The sequence below is a fragment of the Branchiostoma belcheri genome, unplaced genomic scaffold, assembly GCF_001625305.1.
Source record: "Branchiostoma belcheri isolate BF01 breed outbred unplaced genomic scaffold, Haploidv18h27 scaffold445, whole genome shotgun sequence".
NCBI classification, from domain to species: domain Eukaryota; kingdom Metazoa; phylum Chordata; class Leptocardii; order Amphioxiformes; family Branchiostomatidae; genus Branchiostoma; species Branchiostoma belcheri.
Window position 1 is genome coordinate 12792 of NW_017804071.1, and position 19028 is coordinate 31819.

Here is a 19028-nt window from a genome sequence, read left to right on the forward strand (position 1 = left end):
ATTCCAATGCTGGAGCAGAAAAGTTTGAAATACCTACCAAAACGCTTGAATAAAGACATACTGTCAGTATGGAAATGCTCTGTGCAGGTGTTAATCAAGTTAAATCCCAACAGCCAATCAGCAAGAAATGCTCTGTGCAGGTGGAAATGCTCTGTGCAGGTGTTAATCAAGTTAAATCCCAACAGCCAATCAGCAAGAAGTATAGAGGGAAGCTGCATGCCTATTGGTTGATGCCCTGCATTCCATTGTGATGACTCATGCCAAGACGTGGTAAACACGGCACACTAACACAGTAATACATTTGCTATAACACAGCCAAAAAATTCAAATAAAACCATTCTAAAAGCATGTATCACAAAAATTTAAAAAAACGCCTAGGGGTATTTGCCCACTGTACCTCCATACCAAATTTCAGGACCTTAGGCCCTAAAATGAAGAAGCTGAATCCATTTAAAAAATGGCAGGAGAAGAAGAAGAAGAAGAAGAAGAAGGAGAAGAAACATCAGAAAAAGCAATATGGGTTCACCACCACTTCGTGGTGTGGTGAACCCATAATAATTTAAAATTTTACCATACCGTAGTATAAGTGGAATATATTATTTTCTCTTATCTTCTATAATATGGAAAGACAACTTTAACTAAGACCAACATACCTTCACTAGCTCCAGTCTGGTTTTGCCCGGGTTCTTGGTTTAAGGCATCCACTGTAGTTGGAATTGTGTCCTGAAGAAGTTAAAGAAGGGTAAAAACAAGATCAGTTCGTGTTTTGTTTTGTTTTTCAAATTAAGTCGGTATTGTTTAAATCTTGCGTCTTGCATCTTGCGTCTTAGCATTTATGTATCATCGCACAAATAAAGTACTAAGAAAGAACGGGGTGCCTGCTCTGCATGAATATATGTATCAATAATTCTGATATTGTGCAGTCATATATATTTCAAATCCCAAATGTGCTGGAGTTCCACATTTGCTTAGTCGGTTTAATACACTTGCTTTGAATCTATCATCCAATTAAAATCTCTGAGGCATCGCGGGGGGGGGGTGCATGGATACATTGGCATCCTGTATTCATTGGCCTCATAGACATCTATTAATTGACCGTCCCACGGGGCCAATGGATACAGATTACTATTATAAACTCCCATTGCCCCACAGAATCTGCCTGAAGATTACTCTGAAGTAGCCAGGAGAAGGCAACACCTAAACCAATTATACTCATTGGACCTAGTTGATCTACGACATGATTCACAAACAGTTCGTAACCATTACCGTCACTAGTATCACCCTCCCCTGGGACTAAAACAGATATATCTTGTGATTGTAGAACAGACAATACTACTTACTAAAACCATTACACTATGGATATGCATGGTCTTAATGTAGGGTACACTGAAAAATGGTTTGTTTCCTGTTTCCCGACCAACTCTATGAAACCCACAAAATCTACTTCTTCTTTTTTGATCAACCGTTGGTAGGGTTATACAATTTTCGATCTAACTTTTGAATTGAAAACCTCTGGATTCTATAACGTCATTTACAGAAGCAATTTTTCTTCAACTGCAGTACTGTCCGGTAAAACATTTGTCCGTAGGAAAACATGTTGACGGATCATGGGTACATTACTTGTAGGATCATTATAGCTGAAATCTAGTATGAATAAAATAAGTAAATAGATGAAACGTATGACCGTATCCAAAATCATAGCAACTGTTTTTGTTTTTTTTGCGCACAGCAACAGTGGTTAGAATGGTTAAAAAAGATTGTAATGTCGCTAAGCACAATACAAAGGAAATTTGTTCTTGATGTTTTTTTTCATTTTGATTTTGTCAACTTTGAGCTACCAAATTAGTCTGGCACATACGTCTGTGAAGGTTAGACATCCAGGCAATAACATATGCCAGCAGGCAGTTACTCATTCTCAAGCAACTGGATATGGTTCTGGGCAGACATTTCACACCCCCATGAAACTCCTTCCTCTTCGCCCCCGCCGTTCTGCTTCGCCCCCGCCCCGTTCTGCTTCGCCCCCGCAAAAAATCTGCTTCGCCCCCGTGGTTCCTCTACGCCCCCGGCGCAATTCTGCTTTGCCCCCGTCCTTCTGCTTAGCCCCCAATGGCGGCACAGCTCACAGTCGACACGAAATTCGTCTGCAAAATAACAATAAAGGCTGTGCCGCCAAATTTAAAGTAGCCCATGCTCCGTCAAACATTCTGGACCACCTTTCTGCCAAGTGGCGTTGCACAAATCCTTCCCACCCAAAAGTTTACCCCTACCTCACGGCCCGTCAGTGGTTCTTACGTTTATAAGTACTGGCGTTTATGAGTACAGCCGTGAGTGAAATTTCCCGCCAGTACTTATAAACGTAAGAACCACTGACGGGTCGTGAGGTAGGGGTAAACTTTTGAATGGGAAGGATTTGTGCAACGCCACTTGGCAGAAAGGTGGTCCAGAATGTTTGCCGGAGCATGGGCTACTTTAAATTTGGCGGCACAGCCTTTATTGTTATTTTGCAGACGATTTTCGTGTCGACTGTGAGCTGTGCCGCCATTGGGGGCTAAGCAGAAGGACGGGGGCAAAGCAGAATTGCGCCGGGGGCGTAGAGGAACGACGGGGGCGAAGCAGATTTTTTGCGGGGGCGAAGCAGAACGGGGCGGGGGCGAAGCAGAACGGCGGGGGCGAAGAGGAAGGAGTTTCATGGGGGTGTTTCAGGTAGCATCAACTACATTTTGTCATTTGGATAGGCTATATGATAACAATGTTAATGCACCGCCTTATCCTCGGTCTATATGGTGAGATCCTACGCTCACTCGGTGGTTTATTCGGTGGTTATTTCACCTGAACAGGAATTATCCCACCATATACACCTCGGGGCAGAGCATTAACTCTTTATTGTTAGCCGTTTTATACTCATGCTACACTATAGATTGCAAAGTTTTTGTCACCTATGAGAGAATTCCAAAAATGTAAAGCTTGTCAGGAACTCAGAAACCTGTCCCAGGGGACACAAAAGAGACCACATAAGACCACAAAAGAGACTTATGGATCCAGTTGATCTGAAACGTAAGGGGAGGGACCAGCAAATCTCCATGCGCAGAACTAGCAGTGTGTACACCGCACAACGGTATATTTTGGGAGTTTTTTTTTTAATAATTTTTTTCCTGGGTAAATATTTGCTCAGAAAGGCCCAGTTTTCTGGTAAGAAGGACACAGAAGAATGTATATTTGGCCAAAAAGTGTGACCTTTCCCATGGTTTGACCTGTCATTGACCTCTAGATACTTGTTCTCTGTGTGGACTGTCCCACTTTGCCAGGGGGTAAAATCCTGGCATTATTTCAATATTTTGGCTGTAGCTCATTAAAACCCCAGAGTTGAACTTCAACTATTTGTACCAAAAGACACCAGACAAATCCAGCTTTGCAGTGATGGTAAAGACTTGAGGTTTAAGATAAAGGTAAACGTGTTTTAAAGTGCTTGTTTCTAGTGGTTTTAGCATAGGTTTCAATGGTATGTTTTTATTCTGGTCCCTGCCCGTAAGCAAATAATTCAAAGAAAAAAAAGTTAATCACCTCTTGTTGATTGTATGTCTCGTTGTTAAAAATCAGTACAGTAATTCCAACAATGGCCAGAGTTGCAACAACAGCCAGGGCGGCGGCGATGTAGCAGACACGACGGCCTTTTACACGTGCACCGACCGGTGGACTGGGGTCCGCGTCTAATAAACAGATGTTTGATACCGCAAATTTATCATACGGGCAATATCTTTTTATTATCTTTTAATTACTTCTTCATTGTTAACAATGCAGACAGCTTCAAATACTCCCGTAAGAAGTCCTATTTTGTCACCTCTACTTCCGGAATGTCATTTTTTTTTTATAATGGAGCCAGGTTGATTTAACTTACATGTACCTTGAAAAAAATTACCAGAAAATTTACTTTTAGCATGTTACATAATGTGGCTTTAATGCACACGAGGAAAAAATATAAAGAACACCTGGCATTTGGGGGTAAAACCATATTTATCTCAATTAATATACAAAATAAAAGCTGCTTGTTTAAAGCCTAAGTCAGCCCTTTATCTCAAAGTTATACCTAAAGCAGATTTCAAGCTGCTAAATTCCAAATAAATATCTTCATCATATATAGAGAGAAAGATATTGACGTAAATAGTTCTATGTTAGACATAATTTTATGTATTATGTTCTTCCTTTTCTTAATTTTCTAACTCATCTAATTCTATAGAAACACCTAATAAGAAAATTTCAGGAAAAGCGCACTCTACCTGTAGACGTGTCCGTTCCATAAGGCGCGTCTCTCGGGATATTCTCCAGTTTCACCGTCTCAGCTTTTTCGTACACGTTCGAAGACGTGTCCTCCTCTTCTTGATACTTGGGACATGACTGTTTGCCACGGCCGACATGCCCGCTAGTGTTACCTCGGCGGTCGGGGGGATCTGGGTAGGGTTCACGCGGCCTGACATTCCGTCCCCTGCCGGACCCCGCTTGCGGAGTCCTGACAGGCTCTGCTTGCTCGTACATCTTTACTGTACAAACATTCGGCGCTTGCACATGCTAAAAAAGCAAAATCTCTCTAAATATTTAAATATTACAAAATCATGTTATTGTCTGACGACGTTTTAATGAATATGTACTACATATTTTGCCGGGCAAGCGCCGTTCGGTGTTCTTTTCTCGGTATTTTTTTTTGAGATTGCAGACTAATTTAATTTGACAAAGGCCAACAAGACCCTCAAAGACGACGCTGCGCGGACTGCTCTATAAGCTGTGTCTGTACTAAGAAGAAAACAGCGTGCTGGACGCAAACACAAGAGTGGGTTACGACTCTTAACTGTGGGATGTTAGTATCATGATTTTTTTTACGTCGCAAAACATCGAACTAATTTACTTGCATGGAATTATGAGCTGTTTCTTTCTTTCTTTAGGAAAATGTATTCGTCTCCATCTATCATGCTGCAGAAAGTAATAAGAGAATTTGAGAGTATTTGAGATAGGCAAAACTTGATATACTATTAGTCAAAGTGTATTTTTAAAATTTGCAGCCTTTATATTTTCTAACATATATTTATATTTCAGTCCATACCATGGTATGGATGAAATATATTGTGATCTCTGATGTTTCTTCTCCTTCTTCTTCTTCTTCTCCTGCCACACAGTCAGAGGGATTCAACTCCGCCATCATTCAGCCAAATGACTTGAAATTTGGCATGGAGGTAGAGTGAGCCAATACCCCCAGGCTTTTTTTTTCATTTTTTTGATACATGCCTTTGAAAAAATTCTATGAAGGTTTTTTTGGGGCATTTTTCGCCAAAAAATGGAATTTTGGCTCCTGAGCCCTGGTTTTACAACCAAATGATCTGAAATTTGGTATAAGGGTACCTTGAACATGTGTCTACAGAACAGCAGTCACATATTTGGCATACACCACTTCCAAATGACTCATTTGGGGGACTTTAATGGCTATTTTCAGCAAAAAAGGGCCAAAAGTGCTATACCCGTTCCATGTTCCATCTATTAGTAAAGAATGTCACGTTCCATCTGCTGTTGACCATGGAACACGTGTTCCATTGCGGGTTACCTGGGGTCACATTGCACGAAAGTCGTGCGTAATGACCCACACATTCAATTTTATGTGCCTTAGACCTTCAAAATGTATCAAATCTCATTATTGTTAGTATTTGCATACCTGTAAGAAGATTAGTAAAGATTTCGAGATTCAATGTGCTTGTTCTTGCATCTTTGTTCTCAATTACATAGCTACTATATAATTTATCTATTTGAGAATCTTTGCCAGTTTTACACTGGGGTAACTTTGGAATAGTCCACTTTTGCGTGGGAGGGAGATGGACTGAAATATGCTGTATTTGCTCCCAAGCAAATGTCGGCCTCTCTAGTTTCTATATGTTTTCACAGGCGTGTTTGAAAACATAGAAAAATAATAAAAAAACCTCCTACATCATTCGATGTCTGTTTCAGTTTTTATTGTTCTAGCAATTTTAAACACCCATGGGTGTCGTACACCAGCTTTACAGTCAGGACTAAAGCTAAGCTTTAGATCTAAAGAATGTTGCTCTTTCACTAGACAACATCAGAAAAACATTCGGGAGCACATAATACCGCTTAGAAGTTGGACATCAATCCAAAATACAAACATGTGTTTACCTTTGTTGAAACATTCCGCTTTATTGCATACATTTATTTAACGGAGACGTAAATGAAGTTGGCATGCTTATGTTTGAAAATTTGAAAAAAAAAATTTAAAAAACTCAGTATAAAATATATTGCTTTAAGCTTAAAAAAGAATACCAGCATACAGGTAACTTAATAAGTAATGTATACTATACACAAAATTATATAACTGTTAAAATGTTACGTTACTAGTTCAACCCGAAGCCCCCAAAACGACGCCCTTGATGCTTTCTTTCTAGTGCCAGTTTTCCCCATGGAACACTAACGCTACTCTGTGGCTGGAACTAGTATTAACCATGAAACGCCTTCTATTATCAAGTTGCCATATACCCATGCAACTGTATGATGTCGTCTTGTTTGCATAATTCTGCAACATTTTAATCATGTCCCTTGGAGAACATGTTTTGAATTGTGTTTTACGTGTTGAAAACAGAACCCTATCATTTTCACCATAGCATGTTCCATCCTACCAGTCTTCTTTTCCCCTCATCTAGTTAAACATTTCTGAGGGGTGCCATAGTATACAGTGCAATTTTACGGAATACAGTGCAATATTACTAGTATTCGCCCCATTCACATACCCACAATTCCTTGCGCGACGGACAACATCCGGTTTGGCGCCCGCCAACCCCGTCACAATTGAATGGGGCGGTCTCGCCACCAAATGGGTAAAGGCCGCCTGTAACCGCTCACACAATCACACCAAGCGCCGTGAAGAAGACGTGGTTTAGATCGTGGAATTATGCCTGCCTCAAATAAAACTTTCTGAAATTCAGAGTTATCTTTTTTGTTTCGTTTTATGCTGTTCTTGGTAACATTTAATAGCTATTATCATAAAAGTAGTTTCTGGGTAAGACGTCTTAATTCCGATTTCAAATGACATGAAAATTGGTGTGGAGGTCCGAAACTTATCTTCATCATCAACATGACATTGTATACTTTTTGTATGTATATAGTTATACTATAAACGTTCATTTACATAGTAACCGTAGCTAGGCAACCATTTTTCCCTTGGCAACCATTACCATAAAAGATATTTTGTGTCTCTATATCATGTTTATAGACTATTAAGATAGATATGTACAAGACGCCAAAGAGCGATAATCAGAACAATAGAACACATGTTCTAGGTTCTGCTCTAAATTCCGTTCCAGATCCTATTCGTTACAGATTTAAAAATTTACCGTGTTCTCACCTGACAGCGGATCATGTTTCTTCGCAGGTAAGTTCAATCTTTTAAAACATTTCTAACGTCTAATTATAGAGGCTGAATGCATAGAAAAGAGCGCCTTTTTGGTGTGGAAAAAAGGGTGTCAAAGGAGGGACGTTTTAATGCGTCGTGTACAATAGATAATTTAATGTTTATCTATTACATGTAATTTGATGCAGTGATATAAGTCCTTTTATATGTTACGGTGCATGTGTATATGTGATGTTCCATTTGTACAATGATTTAAAACTTTCACTTTTCAAAGTTGTTTCGAATTCAGTGAGAAATGGATGTTGCAATAGCTGGCGGTAAACCTAACACAAGTTTTTTTGTGATTGACAAGGTTTATGATGTCAAAATTTTAAAATGTAGGAATCTTGTTTTTTGGGGTCCGCCTTGTTTTGCTTTCGCCCGCGCGCATTAGATTTGGAGTCTGCGGAGGATTTCAACCATAAGATTTACTTGCTGTGGCCTAACGTGTACGGTTTGGTTATAATCAAGCAAGTAATCTTTGATTGTTGGCTGTTTCAGGTAAAATGGAGAGAACGACAAACAAGTTGAAAACGTACACAGACATTTCAGGTCTTTCGATACAACGATTGAACAAAGAATGCAGAGCACACAATGTGAATACAAAATTGTCAAAATCTGCAAAGGTGAATCTGTTATGTCTAGCACTGGATATTTCAACAAGTGGGAAGAACAAGCCATACGATTTCGTGCCTAGACTGGACAACCACGGCCTGTCGTGTAACCAGTTAAGAGAATACTCCACCCTCACCCCCGCCTACTTAACAAAGTTGGACGCATGGAGCAAAGACCTTCAACATGTCCCCCCCCCCATTGATGATGCAATGGTGAAACAGTATCTGCTTAATAGCAGACGTTTTCAACAAGGAACAAGAAGTGAAATACAAAGTACAGAGGCCGTTCAAGATGAAGGACTTTGTTCACTCAATCAAAATCAATGTCAACCCTTCCGACACTTTCATTGCCGTCCAAGCACAGTGCAACTCTTCACAGTCAGGAGCCAGCGAGAGAGTTAAGGCACTGTACATCATCTTGGATAAAATCACCGGTCAGCCGTATGGGGCGTACTGCACCTGTGCAGTCGGGTAAGAAAGACAATTTTTACAACTAAGATTTGTTTTAATCTCTCTGCAGGAAAGTTATCTATATCGTTCTATACATGTACTGATATAACTTTATGACTTTCAGTCTCTATCAGTCCTGTGCTCACGTGGGGGCCACATTGTTCCAACTGGCAGACTTGGTTTCCATGGGATATACCCAGCTGCCGGACGACCCAACATGTACCGAGAAGCTGTGCGCGTGGACAGACCCTAAAGGTAATTTAGTAATTGTACGTATGGCAATGACATGTTACGTTTATTATTTTTAGAAATAGATGGATGTCCACGACTAATTTGATACCAAGTTTATGTATCTATGTTTATAACTGTTAAGTTCTAAGACCAACAAGTACGTCTTTCCTTTTTCAGCTGCAGCTGTTCAGCCGAAGCTGTACACGGAGATTGAGTTCAGAAAAAGCCCAGAAAGTTCGGAGAACATCTGACACATACGGGGAAAAAGTTGCGAGGGTAGACGAATGCGACAGAGTGGAAGGGGCAGCAGTCCTGTGTCAGAAGCTGTTCAACGCCACTCAGCACATTAAACAGCATGTTGTTGCTACAAGCGTTCTCACATCTGGTTCCTCTGTGCTACGCTCCCCAGCCGTCAAAGTTTTGCCAACCCGTGTCGGTCCAGATTCGCACCTCCTGGTTCCAGCAAACTTTGAAACAGCAGTTTCCCAGCCTACCCCCCTCGCTTACGCGCCTATCTCCGAAAACATGACCACAAGTGATTTCGTCAACTCTTGCAAAACAGACCAGAAGGAAAGAAGAGATGTGGAAATGATGACAAGAGGCCAGAATCAGAATGCTAAGTGGTACGCCATGCGGTCAGGGTCTTTAACCACGACAAAGTTCCATCGGATAGATAGGTTAATGACCGGTGGCAAGGCATCACCCAGTAGACTAGTCAGTGATTGTATGGGGGACAAGTACAAGAACCTTACAAAGCCTCCTCCACTACCAAATGCCAAGAGTATCAAATGGGGAGTAGCAAACGAGTCACTTGCCAGAAATTGCCACTTGCCAAGTTGACAGAAGGAGAACCGCTCGCTTGATATCTTTATATAAAATTGCTCATGGACATATTAATATTCAAATGGAACAATGCCTCAAACCTGCCCATAGGCGTACCAGAGGAAGTCATGAATATAAGTATCAAGCAATACCTGCCAAAACAGACTGTTTTAGATTTTCTTTTTTTCCAAGAACGATAAATGAGTGGAACAAGTTACCGGGCCAGCTTGTAAAAGCCCAGACAGTGGAGGCCTTCAAGGCCGGGCTCCTGGCCGCGCAGCCATAGTCCGTCGCACCCCCCCCCCTCTCAGTGATACCCCAGTAGGGGTGGTTAGAGAGTACGCAAGAAGAAGAAGAAATGCATACTTCAACAAGGAGAAGACCAAACATTCCAACTTAGTCATAAAGGAGACAGGGTTGATTGTACACAACACCAAATCATACCTGAGGGCTAGTCCGGATGGAGTAGTGTTGTGTGACTGTTGCCCACCTAGAATCCTGGAGATCAAATGCCCATACAGCGCAGCCCATGAAGCAATAAGGGGCAACACAAAGATCAAGTATATAGAAGAAGTAGGCAATACATTGGCACTGAAAGGAGGCAACCATGGCTACCTCGAGCAGGTTCAAGGGTGTATGGCGATCACAAATGTTTCCAAGTGTGAATTTGTGGTCTACACTGTGAAGGACATCGAAGTGATTCATGTTGACTTTGACCCAATTTTCTGGGCTAACCTAGAGCAACATTTGGACAACTTCTTCCTGAGTCATCTTGTACCTGAACTGTTCAGACGACAGAATCACCCCAACGCCACCTACATTGTGGACAAGAGCGACACAGACTCAGATATGGAGGTGGATACAGACAATGTGGTAAATGCATGTTTGTCACTTTATTCATATATCAACAATGTTAAGTAGTACTAAGAGACTAGAAATGAACAAATGTAACACACAATCAAAATAATAACAGTTGTAACAGAATGCATACACAAGTATCATATTCTTGTGTTACTATAAGTCACATCAATAAACTAGAATTCCGAGACCTCATACCTCCATGAAATATGATCTTGATATGTAAATGTAAATTTCTTCTTTAATTGTTCAAATGACCTCTGCATTAACATGATATATGCATCGTGATGTATGTTAACTTTTGATTAACTTACAGATGTCCCAAGTATGACATTCTCATCATTCACCATTAAGAAATCATAGAATTTTCACATTAATTATGCAAATTAGGTCATCATTTGCATAATTAGTATCTGTTGAAGTTCCGCCTGTCATAGGTTACATAGTATAATGTAAAACACTGTAATTATAGAATTTCCTCATTAATTATGCAAATAAAGTCCTCATTTGCATAATTTGCATTTAATTATGTACATCTCTCTCTCAGCTACCTACACACCAAAAATAATGAAAATATGTTGTTCCTGTCTGGACTTATTGGCTTTTAAACATTTCGCCAGAAAGTGCCCTGCAGTTCCAGAACAAGCCGCTAGGGGGCCCAGACTCATATGACTTCTTCCCAAGCACGAGAGCTACCTTTCATTAAAATTTCATGACCCTAGCATGTCCAGATCGCGAGATATCAAAACCGGAAGTTGCGCTGCAGTACCAAGGGAAGCCACTAGGGGGACCAAAATCTCATCATTTCCAGTTTTTGTCACACCCTACCAACACACTAAGTATGAAACCAATCCATCCAGGCGTTCTTGAGTTATCTTGTTGACCAACAGACAGACGGACGGACGGACGGACGGACGGACAGATAAACGCAACTAAAAATATAACCTCCATGACACATTTCATGTTCCTTCCATACGTGTCTAGAGTTTTCTCTTGCTTCCTCTTGCTTCTTCCTTTCCCGCTGCTGTGCGAAGGCAATTTGGCGATTGCTTGGTCCTGGGGTCTCTTGATCATGTTCAGGGCTAGGGGACCATGTGTCGTGACGGCGCCATGGTACTGGTGTCACAGTCCCAGCCTGTATTGCTGTTTTCGAAGTTCTGGATTGACAAACTTTTCGCCAAGGGAAGACACTTGGTATGTAACCTGCAGACCCTTTCGTATGGGTGCGTTTCCCTACAAAAAAACAGGAAAAAGAAAATTTTATTATCTCAAAAGATAACTACAAAAATGTACATGTATACTCTGTGGAATATCTCTGAAATTTGACCAAATTCCAAAATGTACACTTACACAGGTCAGCATTATGTAATCATAATTTCCATTTGTAACCAGTATTGAAAAAAAATGAATGATAATACATGTATGTCTCCGCTGAACAACATAGTTTTCACTTCATTACGAACGTAATTTGCATTGCTTAATTCTACCATGGTCTGAGTTCTTTTGAAATGAAATCACATCCACCAATTTTATGTAACGTTACCACAGACCACTCGACGCGATCGACGGTGGGGGGAGGGGGGCGTCATAGCCAAATCATATCACATAACGCGGCGTAAGATAAACGTTATTTGTGAGGGGCAGGGTAGTTGTTAAAATACACAGATACGAATTATCGTACTGACTATTAAACTCACCTCCTACAAAATGATCTGAGCAGATCCTGTCGTAGTTGCTAGGGACCCAGTCCGCTCGCCTTACGCTGGCCTCCCACAGTCGACGTAAATGTCGATTTGCCTCTCCTTGAGGGAACTTATAGTAGGACCTCTTTACTGTATCTGTTCCTTGTCGGTTTTTACACCCCGGCACGCAACACCTAGAACCTTGAACCTTGGGTTTTTGTTTTCTGACGGCAAAAGCCGCCGCCATGCAAGCTTGAGAGTTCGAAACTAGACCGGATGTTGTCCGTCGCGCGAGGAATTGTGGGATTTGTGAACGGGGCGAATACAGTGCAATTTTACGGTGTACAGTACAATTTTACTAGTATACAGTGCAACTTTACCGAACTACAGTGCAATCGTATTAGAATACAGTACAATTTTACTAATGACGTTGAATCACGTGACTTGGACCCTGCTTTCCTTGAGTTTCAAGATGGCGGACGCCGCTGACTCACATATTTCTGTCTGTTTCGAGCGAATTCGAAATGATCCCTGTGTAGTAATATGTCCTGTGTGTAGTATGTAGTGATTTGACTAAAGGTCTATGTACGAGAACGGTCCAAATTCACTTGAAAAACACAGAAAGGTGTGAATACGCTCCATCAGCGGCGTCCCTGGAAAGCTGGGCCCAGGTTACGTCATTCAACGTCATAAGTAAAATTGCACTGTATTCCGTAAAATTGCACTGTACACTAATTCGATTGAACTGTAATCCTTAAAATTTGCACTGTATACTCTGGCACCCCTGTTTCTAGTAGTTCAGGGGTGATTAAGCAACAGTTTATTTGTGCGGAAGGGGGATAGGTTCATTTTTTGGTACGTGGTGAGGCTATTTGCTGCATTTGCTCCCGGGCAATTGTCGGCCTTTCTACTTGTTGTTTGTGCTTTGTACATTTATTATTAATTGAAATAAAATTGGAAAGAATCAAATGAGAGTCTGAATTTGTTCTGTGTCAGATTGTCTTGGATTGTTACTTGATTGATCGGAGTAGTCTCCACCAGACCCTTTTAAAGGATTTAACTGGCCAGGGGAATTAACCAGCCATAGAGGGCTGGTGGTGTAGCCGATTAATAGCCAAATTTGTCGAACACGAGTAGTCGACCAAGCCGACTTTGCGCCGACCGACTCCTAACCATGGTTGGGGGGGGGGTAGTATTCCGGAGGCCGAATTCGTGAGTATACCGCAGGGGCTTGTGACAGTGGCTCTTGTCTGATTGTCACCCATAAAATGAGTACAATTCGGTAATTTGAACAATATATCCTTCTTAAAACGACAAGGGCCCAAGATATTCTTCTTAATGAAGAAAGGTTCTATGGTGTAAAAAAAGGAAATTCTCGCAGCAAAGCAAAAACAGCTCACAACTAAAAAAAGTGTATGGCAGGGGCTTGTGACAGTGGCTCTTGTCTGATTGTCACCCATAAAATGAGTACAATTCGGTAATTTTAACAATACATCCTTCTTGAAACGACAAGGGCCCAAGATATTCTTCTTAATGAAGAAAGGTTCTATGGTGTAAAAAAAAGGAATCCTCGCAGCAAGGCAAAAACAGCTCACAACTAAAAAGAAAATGACCCTCTCTCTGTTAAAATCAACAAAACCAATCTTACCGAGGCTAGCTCGAGGATTTTGTATTGTCTGGTTCCTTGGTGTGGTGATTTCATGCATTATTACATGGAATAAGCTGAGGAGTCTGTCTATATATACATCTTAATTTGTGTTGGACAAAAGTTGTCCTCTTATGTAGGCAAAAGGGTCAATGCACTAACTACTGAGTACAATGTACCAAGTATCGGCTTCGAGAAGAAGCCATGCCTCCGAATACCAGATTTATCAGCCAAGGATTGAGATGTTTAAAGTTAAGTTTTCATAAGAACTGTATAAAAGTGGAAGTGGATGATGTCAATCCGTCTACGTGAGATCATCATACATGTATGCAGAGGTATAGCCTTGCCCAAAAATGGCATGAATAAATTCCATAAACTCTAAACTTTTACAATCAGGTCTGTATTCTGTATACTCTGATTTCAGATGAAGTACAAGATGGCCTGCAATCGTTTGAAGTCATTATTATTTCCTGTTCTTTTCTGAGCTCGTATTAGAAAGTTTGTGAGTGTTAATGAGTCATTGGTTCGGTGCTTGTACATGATTGGATGACGTGCATTCTGGCCCTGAAGACCTTGTGGACAGAAGACGATATCGATTTTTTCCATAATCATCACGAGGTACAGACTCATCTCCACACTAGATGTAGGACACACAGAGTCTAGCCACATTGTTGCACGGCCTTTCTTTGATCACTGGCGGTATTCTTGGTGTCTTTGTACAGTTGTTGCACAGAGTCCAGCAGTCTTTTATCGTAAAGGCAGTCTTAGATCTATGACAGTGGTTGGTTGTGCCCCAACTTGCTTGATACCCTCACGACGGCAGCCTGTGGCGGATGTGTATGAACGCTCCGTAAACATGAAAGTAGGTACGTTACTTTTACTTATTGCGTTGACATATCTTTGGCCAGGGGGTAGTCACTGCCTGCCGGCCGGGTGCAAAATCAGAAAGCGAAAGGTGCCTTTCCTTAGCACAACCGTAGACTGTAAGTACCAGGGTCTCACCACGTTCCCTCACGACATACCGCCGAACGCCGATCGGGCGGACCTTTTGACAACGCCATCAGAACCGTGACTTCACTGCCGTACCTCCCCCAGCTGTATTCCCTGGATCTCAGCGACAACTCAATCGAGACTATAGTCTGGGAAACTCTCTGTAATCTGCCTGCTCTGGGGGTTCTCTACCTCCGTCGTAACCGGCTGCAGTATGTACAGCTGAGCACCGTCATCGACCATCTCCCAAAGCTGAGGCAGGTATATCTTTCCAACAACAAGATCGTGTCCTGTTCTTTGTACGATGTAGGGTGGCCACACGTCACCACAGCATTCTTTAGATGGAACCCAGCTCCTTGTGACTGCCTCTACTCAGGCGGCCTGCCCGTTGAAACCTGCATGGACAGGGGACAGGTCAACACCCGCTGTTCGTCATGTTCAGTCTGCTACTTCGTCTCCGGTCGAAGACGTGAAGATCTCTACTGCAAGAGCCTAGACAAAACGAGCCAGCTTTCGTCAGCAAACGTCTCTACCTACCTTGCAGAATGTGAACGTCGAATGTCTATGACAAGAGCTGCAACTACAGAAATGGATACGACAAGAGCTATAACTACAGCAGCTCAACGCACACTGCAAGGCCATGCGATGGGCACGTCTATTAGCAACGATAAACTAAACCCATCACACCTTACAAGAAGAGCTACTTCTACTACTTCTACCACGTCAGTGAAAACGGATGCCTTCACCAATGGTTCGCACCTCAACACCACAAAAATATCCCACAACAAATACAGCTCTGCAACCGTACCAACACAAGCTACACAGACCGGCATCGCAAAGTCTTTACCTAGTCCCACAGTCTCCAAGGACCAAGAACTTCCGATTCTTGTTTACGTCTCCATTGTCGTGTTTGAAAGCTTGCTGGCTTTGTTGTTCATCTCCTGTTTCGTTCGACTACTGATGATGATGAAAAGGAGCAGGGTTGGGCGCAATCGTCGTCAAGAAGTCGACGTGGGACGTCCCTCCATCCCTCTGCAACAGAATGAGATCTCCCCACCAATACCCAACAATACTCAGTCTACTGGAGGTTTCTATCACGAGGGTCTAGCTGTTCCGGATGCATATGGTGATCAGCACACAACGGAATCTGAGCACGACCACAGTACTAGCGGGCCTCCATCTACAACAGCTGCACCGTGTGGCCTGTATGCACCGCCAACTGATGCAGACTCAGCAAACGGAATTGCTTATACAGACAGGCCTTCGCAGACCACATCCCGCATGTATAAACGTCATGATGTAGCTCATGAACCATGTAGCCTTTATGCACCGACTTCGTATGGAGACTCAGCAAACAGTAGTGCTTATACGGACTTGCCTCTGCAAACAACATCCCATCGCATGTATAATGAACGTCACGTAGCTCATGATGTACGTAGCCTGTGTACTCCGCCGACGAATGAACACTCAGCTAACAGTAGAGCTTATACGGACATGCCTTTGCAAACAACATCCCAGATGTACAACCGCAATGCACAATCCGATTGAAGTAAAGCTGAGAAGGCCATGACATGGTCGAACTGTGCAATCAAAATGCACGCCGTAGAAATCTTATCTCCAAGCAGATCTTTCGGTAGGGGTAAAACAGTATCAAATTGGCCAGGCAGTGTATCCATTTGCCAGACAGTTACCATTTTGCCACCCAAGGGTTTAGTAAAGTTGACAAGAGTTTAATTTGGTCCGCCGATGATGGCAAAATGGTAACTGTCTGGCAAATGGATACTGCCTGACTAAAATATAATTTGATACTGTCATTTTAGCCATCAAAAGTCTCCTCGGAAACTTTGGTAAACATCAGTGGGAGATTATAGGTGCCGGTCTAATACTCACTGAACAACAATTCCTGGGGCATTGCACCGCCACGAACGAAACGTGATAATGTACATACAGCATTGTTACATGTACAGTGTCCGAACACTTGATGAGGGACAAGCACAAACTCGAGATATGACCGTGACTATTGCGTTCTGTCGACTAGACAAGTTCTAATAATGGAATAAATGAAGGTTTGCCTGTGACTTAATTCCGTAAGCTGCGTTAGGAGGATTCTAGGAGAAATCTCATTCTTTCATAGGCTTGTACGAAATGGTATCTGTATCCCGAAAGGAAACTATCGTGGGCCCTCGGTATGATAATGTGTATTTTCTGATTTGCACTGAAAGCATAATGATAAAAACAAATAATATTCACGCAATAGCAGGCAAAATCAAAGTGCAATATGTGTTTGCTCCAGACTGTGCTTAGTATTTCCTGGCGTAATATGTTGCTTGAGACTGTATGTATGTTGCTTATATTGAATGAATTATGCAAAATAATGTCCATGAATATTGTCTGGTATATTTTGAATTCACTGATGAATGTAGCAAACAAAACATTCTACGCTGTTTTGCTTTCAGGTTATAACCCACCCACGATTGTTATTGGTACCGGTTCTAATGCGTGCGATCTACACGTGACATAACCAATCGAAACGCCTGAAAAGAAGGCTAGACGTTCGGCCTGTAATCAACTCAGAATAGGAATCTGGGCACACTTTTTCCCCATATGGTACTCAGAAAAGTACTCTAAGCAAACCTTTTGAATTTCTCATATTTTAATCAAAAACGTAATCTGAACACAAGTTTTTTTTGCCGTACTGTAATCGGAAAATCAGTCTAAACACACTTTTTTAGTTTCTAATATTGCAATCAGAAATGTAGTCTGGACATACGTTTTCTTTTTTTTTCTCGTATTGTAATCAAAAAAGTAATCTGGACATACCTTTTTTTTCGTTCTGTAAGGACTAGTCTTAGTTATGAGAAATATTTCTTCACCACTGACACCACATAAGATATATTGTATGAATTATGCAAAACAATGTGCCGTATATGGTCTTGTGTATTTTGTGTTGACTGCTTTTAACCGCATTCTTAATGTAGAGAGCTCTTTGATCTTTATTGCATGTATATTATCTTTGTAATTTTCAGCAAATTTCACCATTTCTGTGTACATGTCAGCTAGTTGAATTAAACTGAACTGAATGCATGAGGCCATGTGGGCCATGACAGTAATGTTGAATCCCTGTGGGAAATTGCAGTCTAAGTTCACAGTTGTGTGGGTCTTACACATCATATTACATATTGTTAGATCTTTAGTTAAGTTGTAGAAGACCATACAAAAGTCTCTGTACTTTTTTGTTGTGTCAATAAAGAATCAATCAATATATCATCGTACTGCAATGACTAGTGGCCATGGCCGGACAGGACAGGACCAGTATCAGCCCTAATCAAAGCCAACACAAACACCACAGCTGTCGTAATGACCAGTGGTCATGATCAGACAGGGCAGGGTCAGTCCCAGACCAACACTGGATCCTTGGATGCTAGAAATCATATGGCCCAGGACCGACTGACTCGCAGCTAAATTCTCTGTACAAAAAAGCTACTGCAATGACCAATGGTCATGACCACAGAAGACAGGGTCAGTCTCAGACCAACACTGAATTCAACACAAACACCACAGCTACTGTAGTGGGCAGTGGTCATGACAAGGCAGGGCAGGGTCAGTCTAAGGCTAACGCTCAATCCCTCACAGTTGCAAATCTGTCACGTAACGAAGTGCTAGCTGCCTTACAGCCAAATCCTATGTATTTAGATACCATAACACCACCTAAGAACCCAACATGTATAGAAATGGCCATTGGTCATGATCAGGCAGGGCAGGGTCACTCTTAGGCTTATGTTTAATATCATCTGTTCAACGCTGAGTCTGATTCAAAATAAGTTGTAGTTTTTCATTTTGAAATTGTAGTTTTGTAACAGTTGTGGTAATAACTATTTCAGAATGTGTATTTTTTACTATTGCCGGTGTGATGGTTGTATTTTGCAATGTTTAACTTGAATACTTGTTCCAACTTTGATTCTATGATTCTATGATTGATTGCCTTACCAAGAACAGGGAAAGAGTGTTTTGTCATTTTCACTGCTCAAAAATCGGAATATCCGGACGTTTCCGGACCTGTACATGTCCCGTGAAACTTGGCGTGCCCGGGTGTGTCCGGGTGTGTGCAGGAAATGTCGGCCACGGCGTGTGCGGGTCTGTGATACCTCCGGACATGCCCGGACACCTGGTAATTAGTCGTGTGTACGGGAATATACGGGCCTGCACACGTCACACGTACTGCCAAACAATAAGGGGTCACCATACATGTAGATCGTTTCGCAAATGCGTAAATTGAGAGGTGCACATGTGTTTTCAAA

The 19028-nt window shown here is 41.8% G+C and overlaps 2 protein-coding genes across 2 annotated transcripts; both read left to right on the forward strand.

The window, feature by feature from the left end:
* The first annotated feature begins 8320 nt into the window (after positions 1-8320).
* LOC109478633 lies at positions 8321-8984 on the forward strand. Its single transcript, XM_019780301.1, has 3 exons — positions 8321-8523; positions 8627-8757; positions 8911-8984. Exons 1-3 carry the CDS (start codon positions 8345-8347, stop codon positions 8982-8984), a joined length of 384 nt encoding a protein of 127 aa, XP_019635860.1. The 5' UTR covers positions 8321-8344.
* A 136-nt stretch (positions 8985-9120) lies between these two features.
* LOC109478636 lies at positions 9121-10509 on the forward strand. The gene is made up of 2 exons (XM_019780304.1): positions 9121-9553; positions 9914-10509. Exons 1-2 carry the CDS (start codon positions 9259-9261, stop codon positions 10474-10476), a joined length of 858 nt encoding a protein of 285 aa, XP_019635863.1. The 5' UTR covers positions 9121-9258; the 3' UTR covers positions 10477-10509.
* The last annotated feature ends 8519 nt before the right edge of the window (positions 10510-19028 follow it).

Bases quoted from the DNA above. Each gene is read 5' to 3' on its own strand.
- LOC109478633 (XM_019780301.1), top strand. From the start codon at position 8,345: ATGAAGGACTTTGTTCACTCAATCAAAATCAATGTCAACCCTTCCGAC. The intron at 8,524-8,626 runs GTAAGAAAGACA...TATGACTTTCAG, and splicing joins TACTGCACCTGTGCAGTCGG to TCTCTATCAGTCCTGTGCTC. The intron at 8,758-8,910 runs GTAATTTAGTAA...TTCCTTTTTCAG, and splicing joins CGCGTGGACAGACCCTAAAG to CTGCAGCTGTTCAGCCGAAG.
- LOC109478636 (XM_019780304.1), top strand. From the start codon at position 9,259: ATGACCACAAGTGATTTCGTCAACTCTTGCAAAACAGACCAGAAGGAA. The intron at 9,554-9,913 runs ATTGCCACTTGC...GAAGAAGAAGAA, and splicing joins AAACGAGTCACTTGCCAGAA to ATGCATACTTCAACAAGGAG.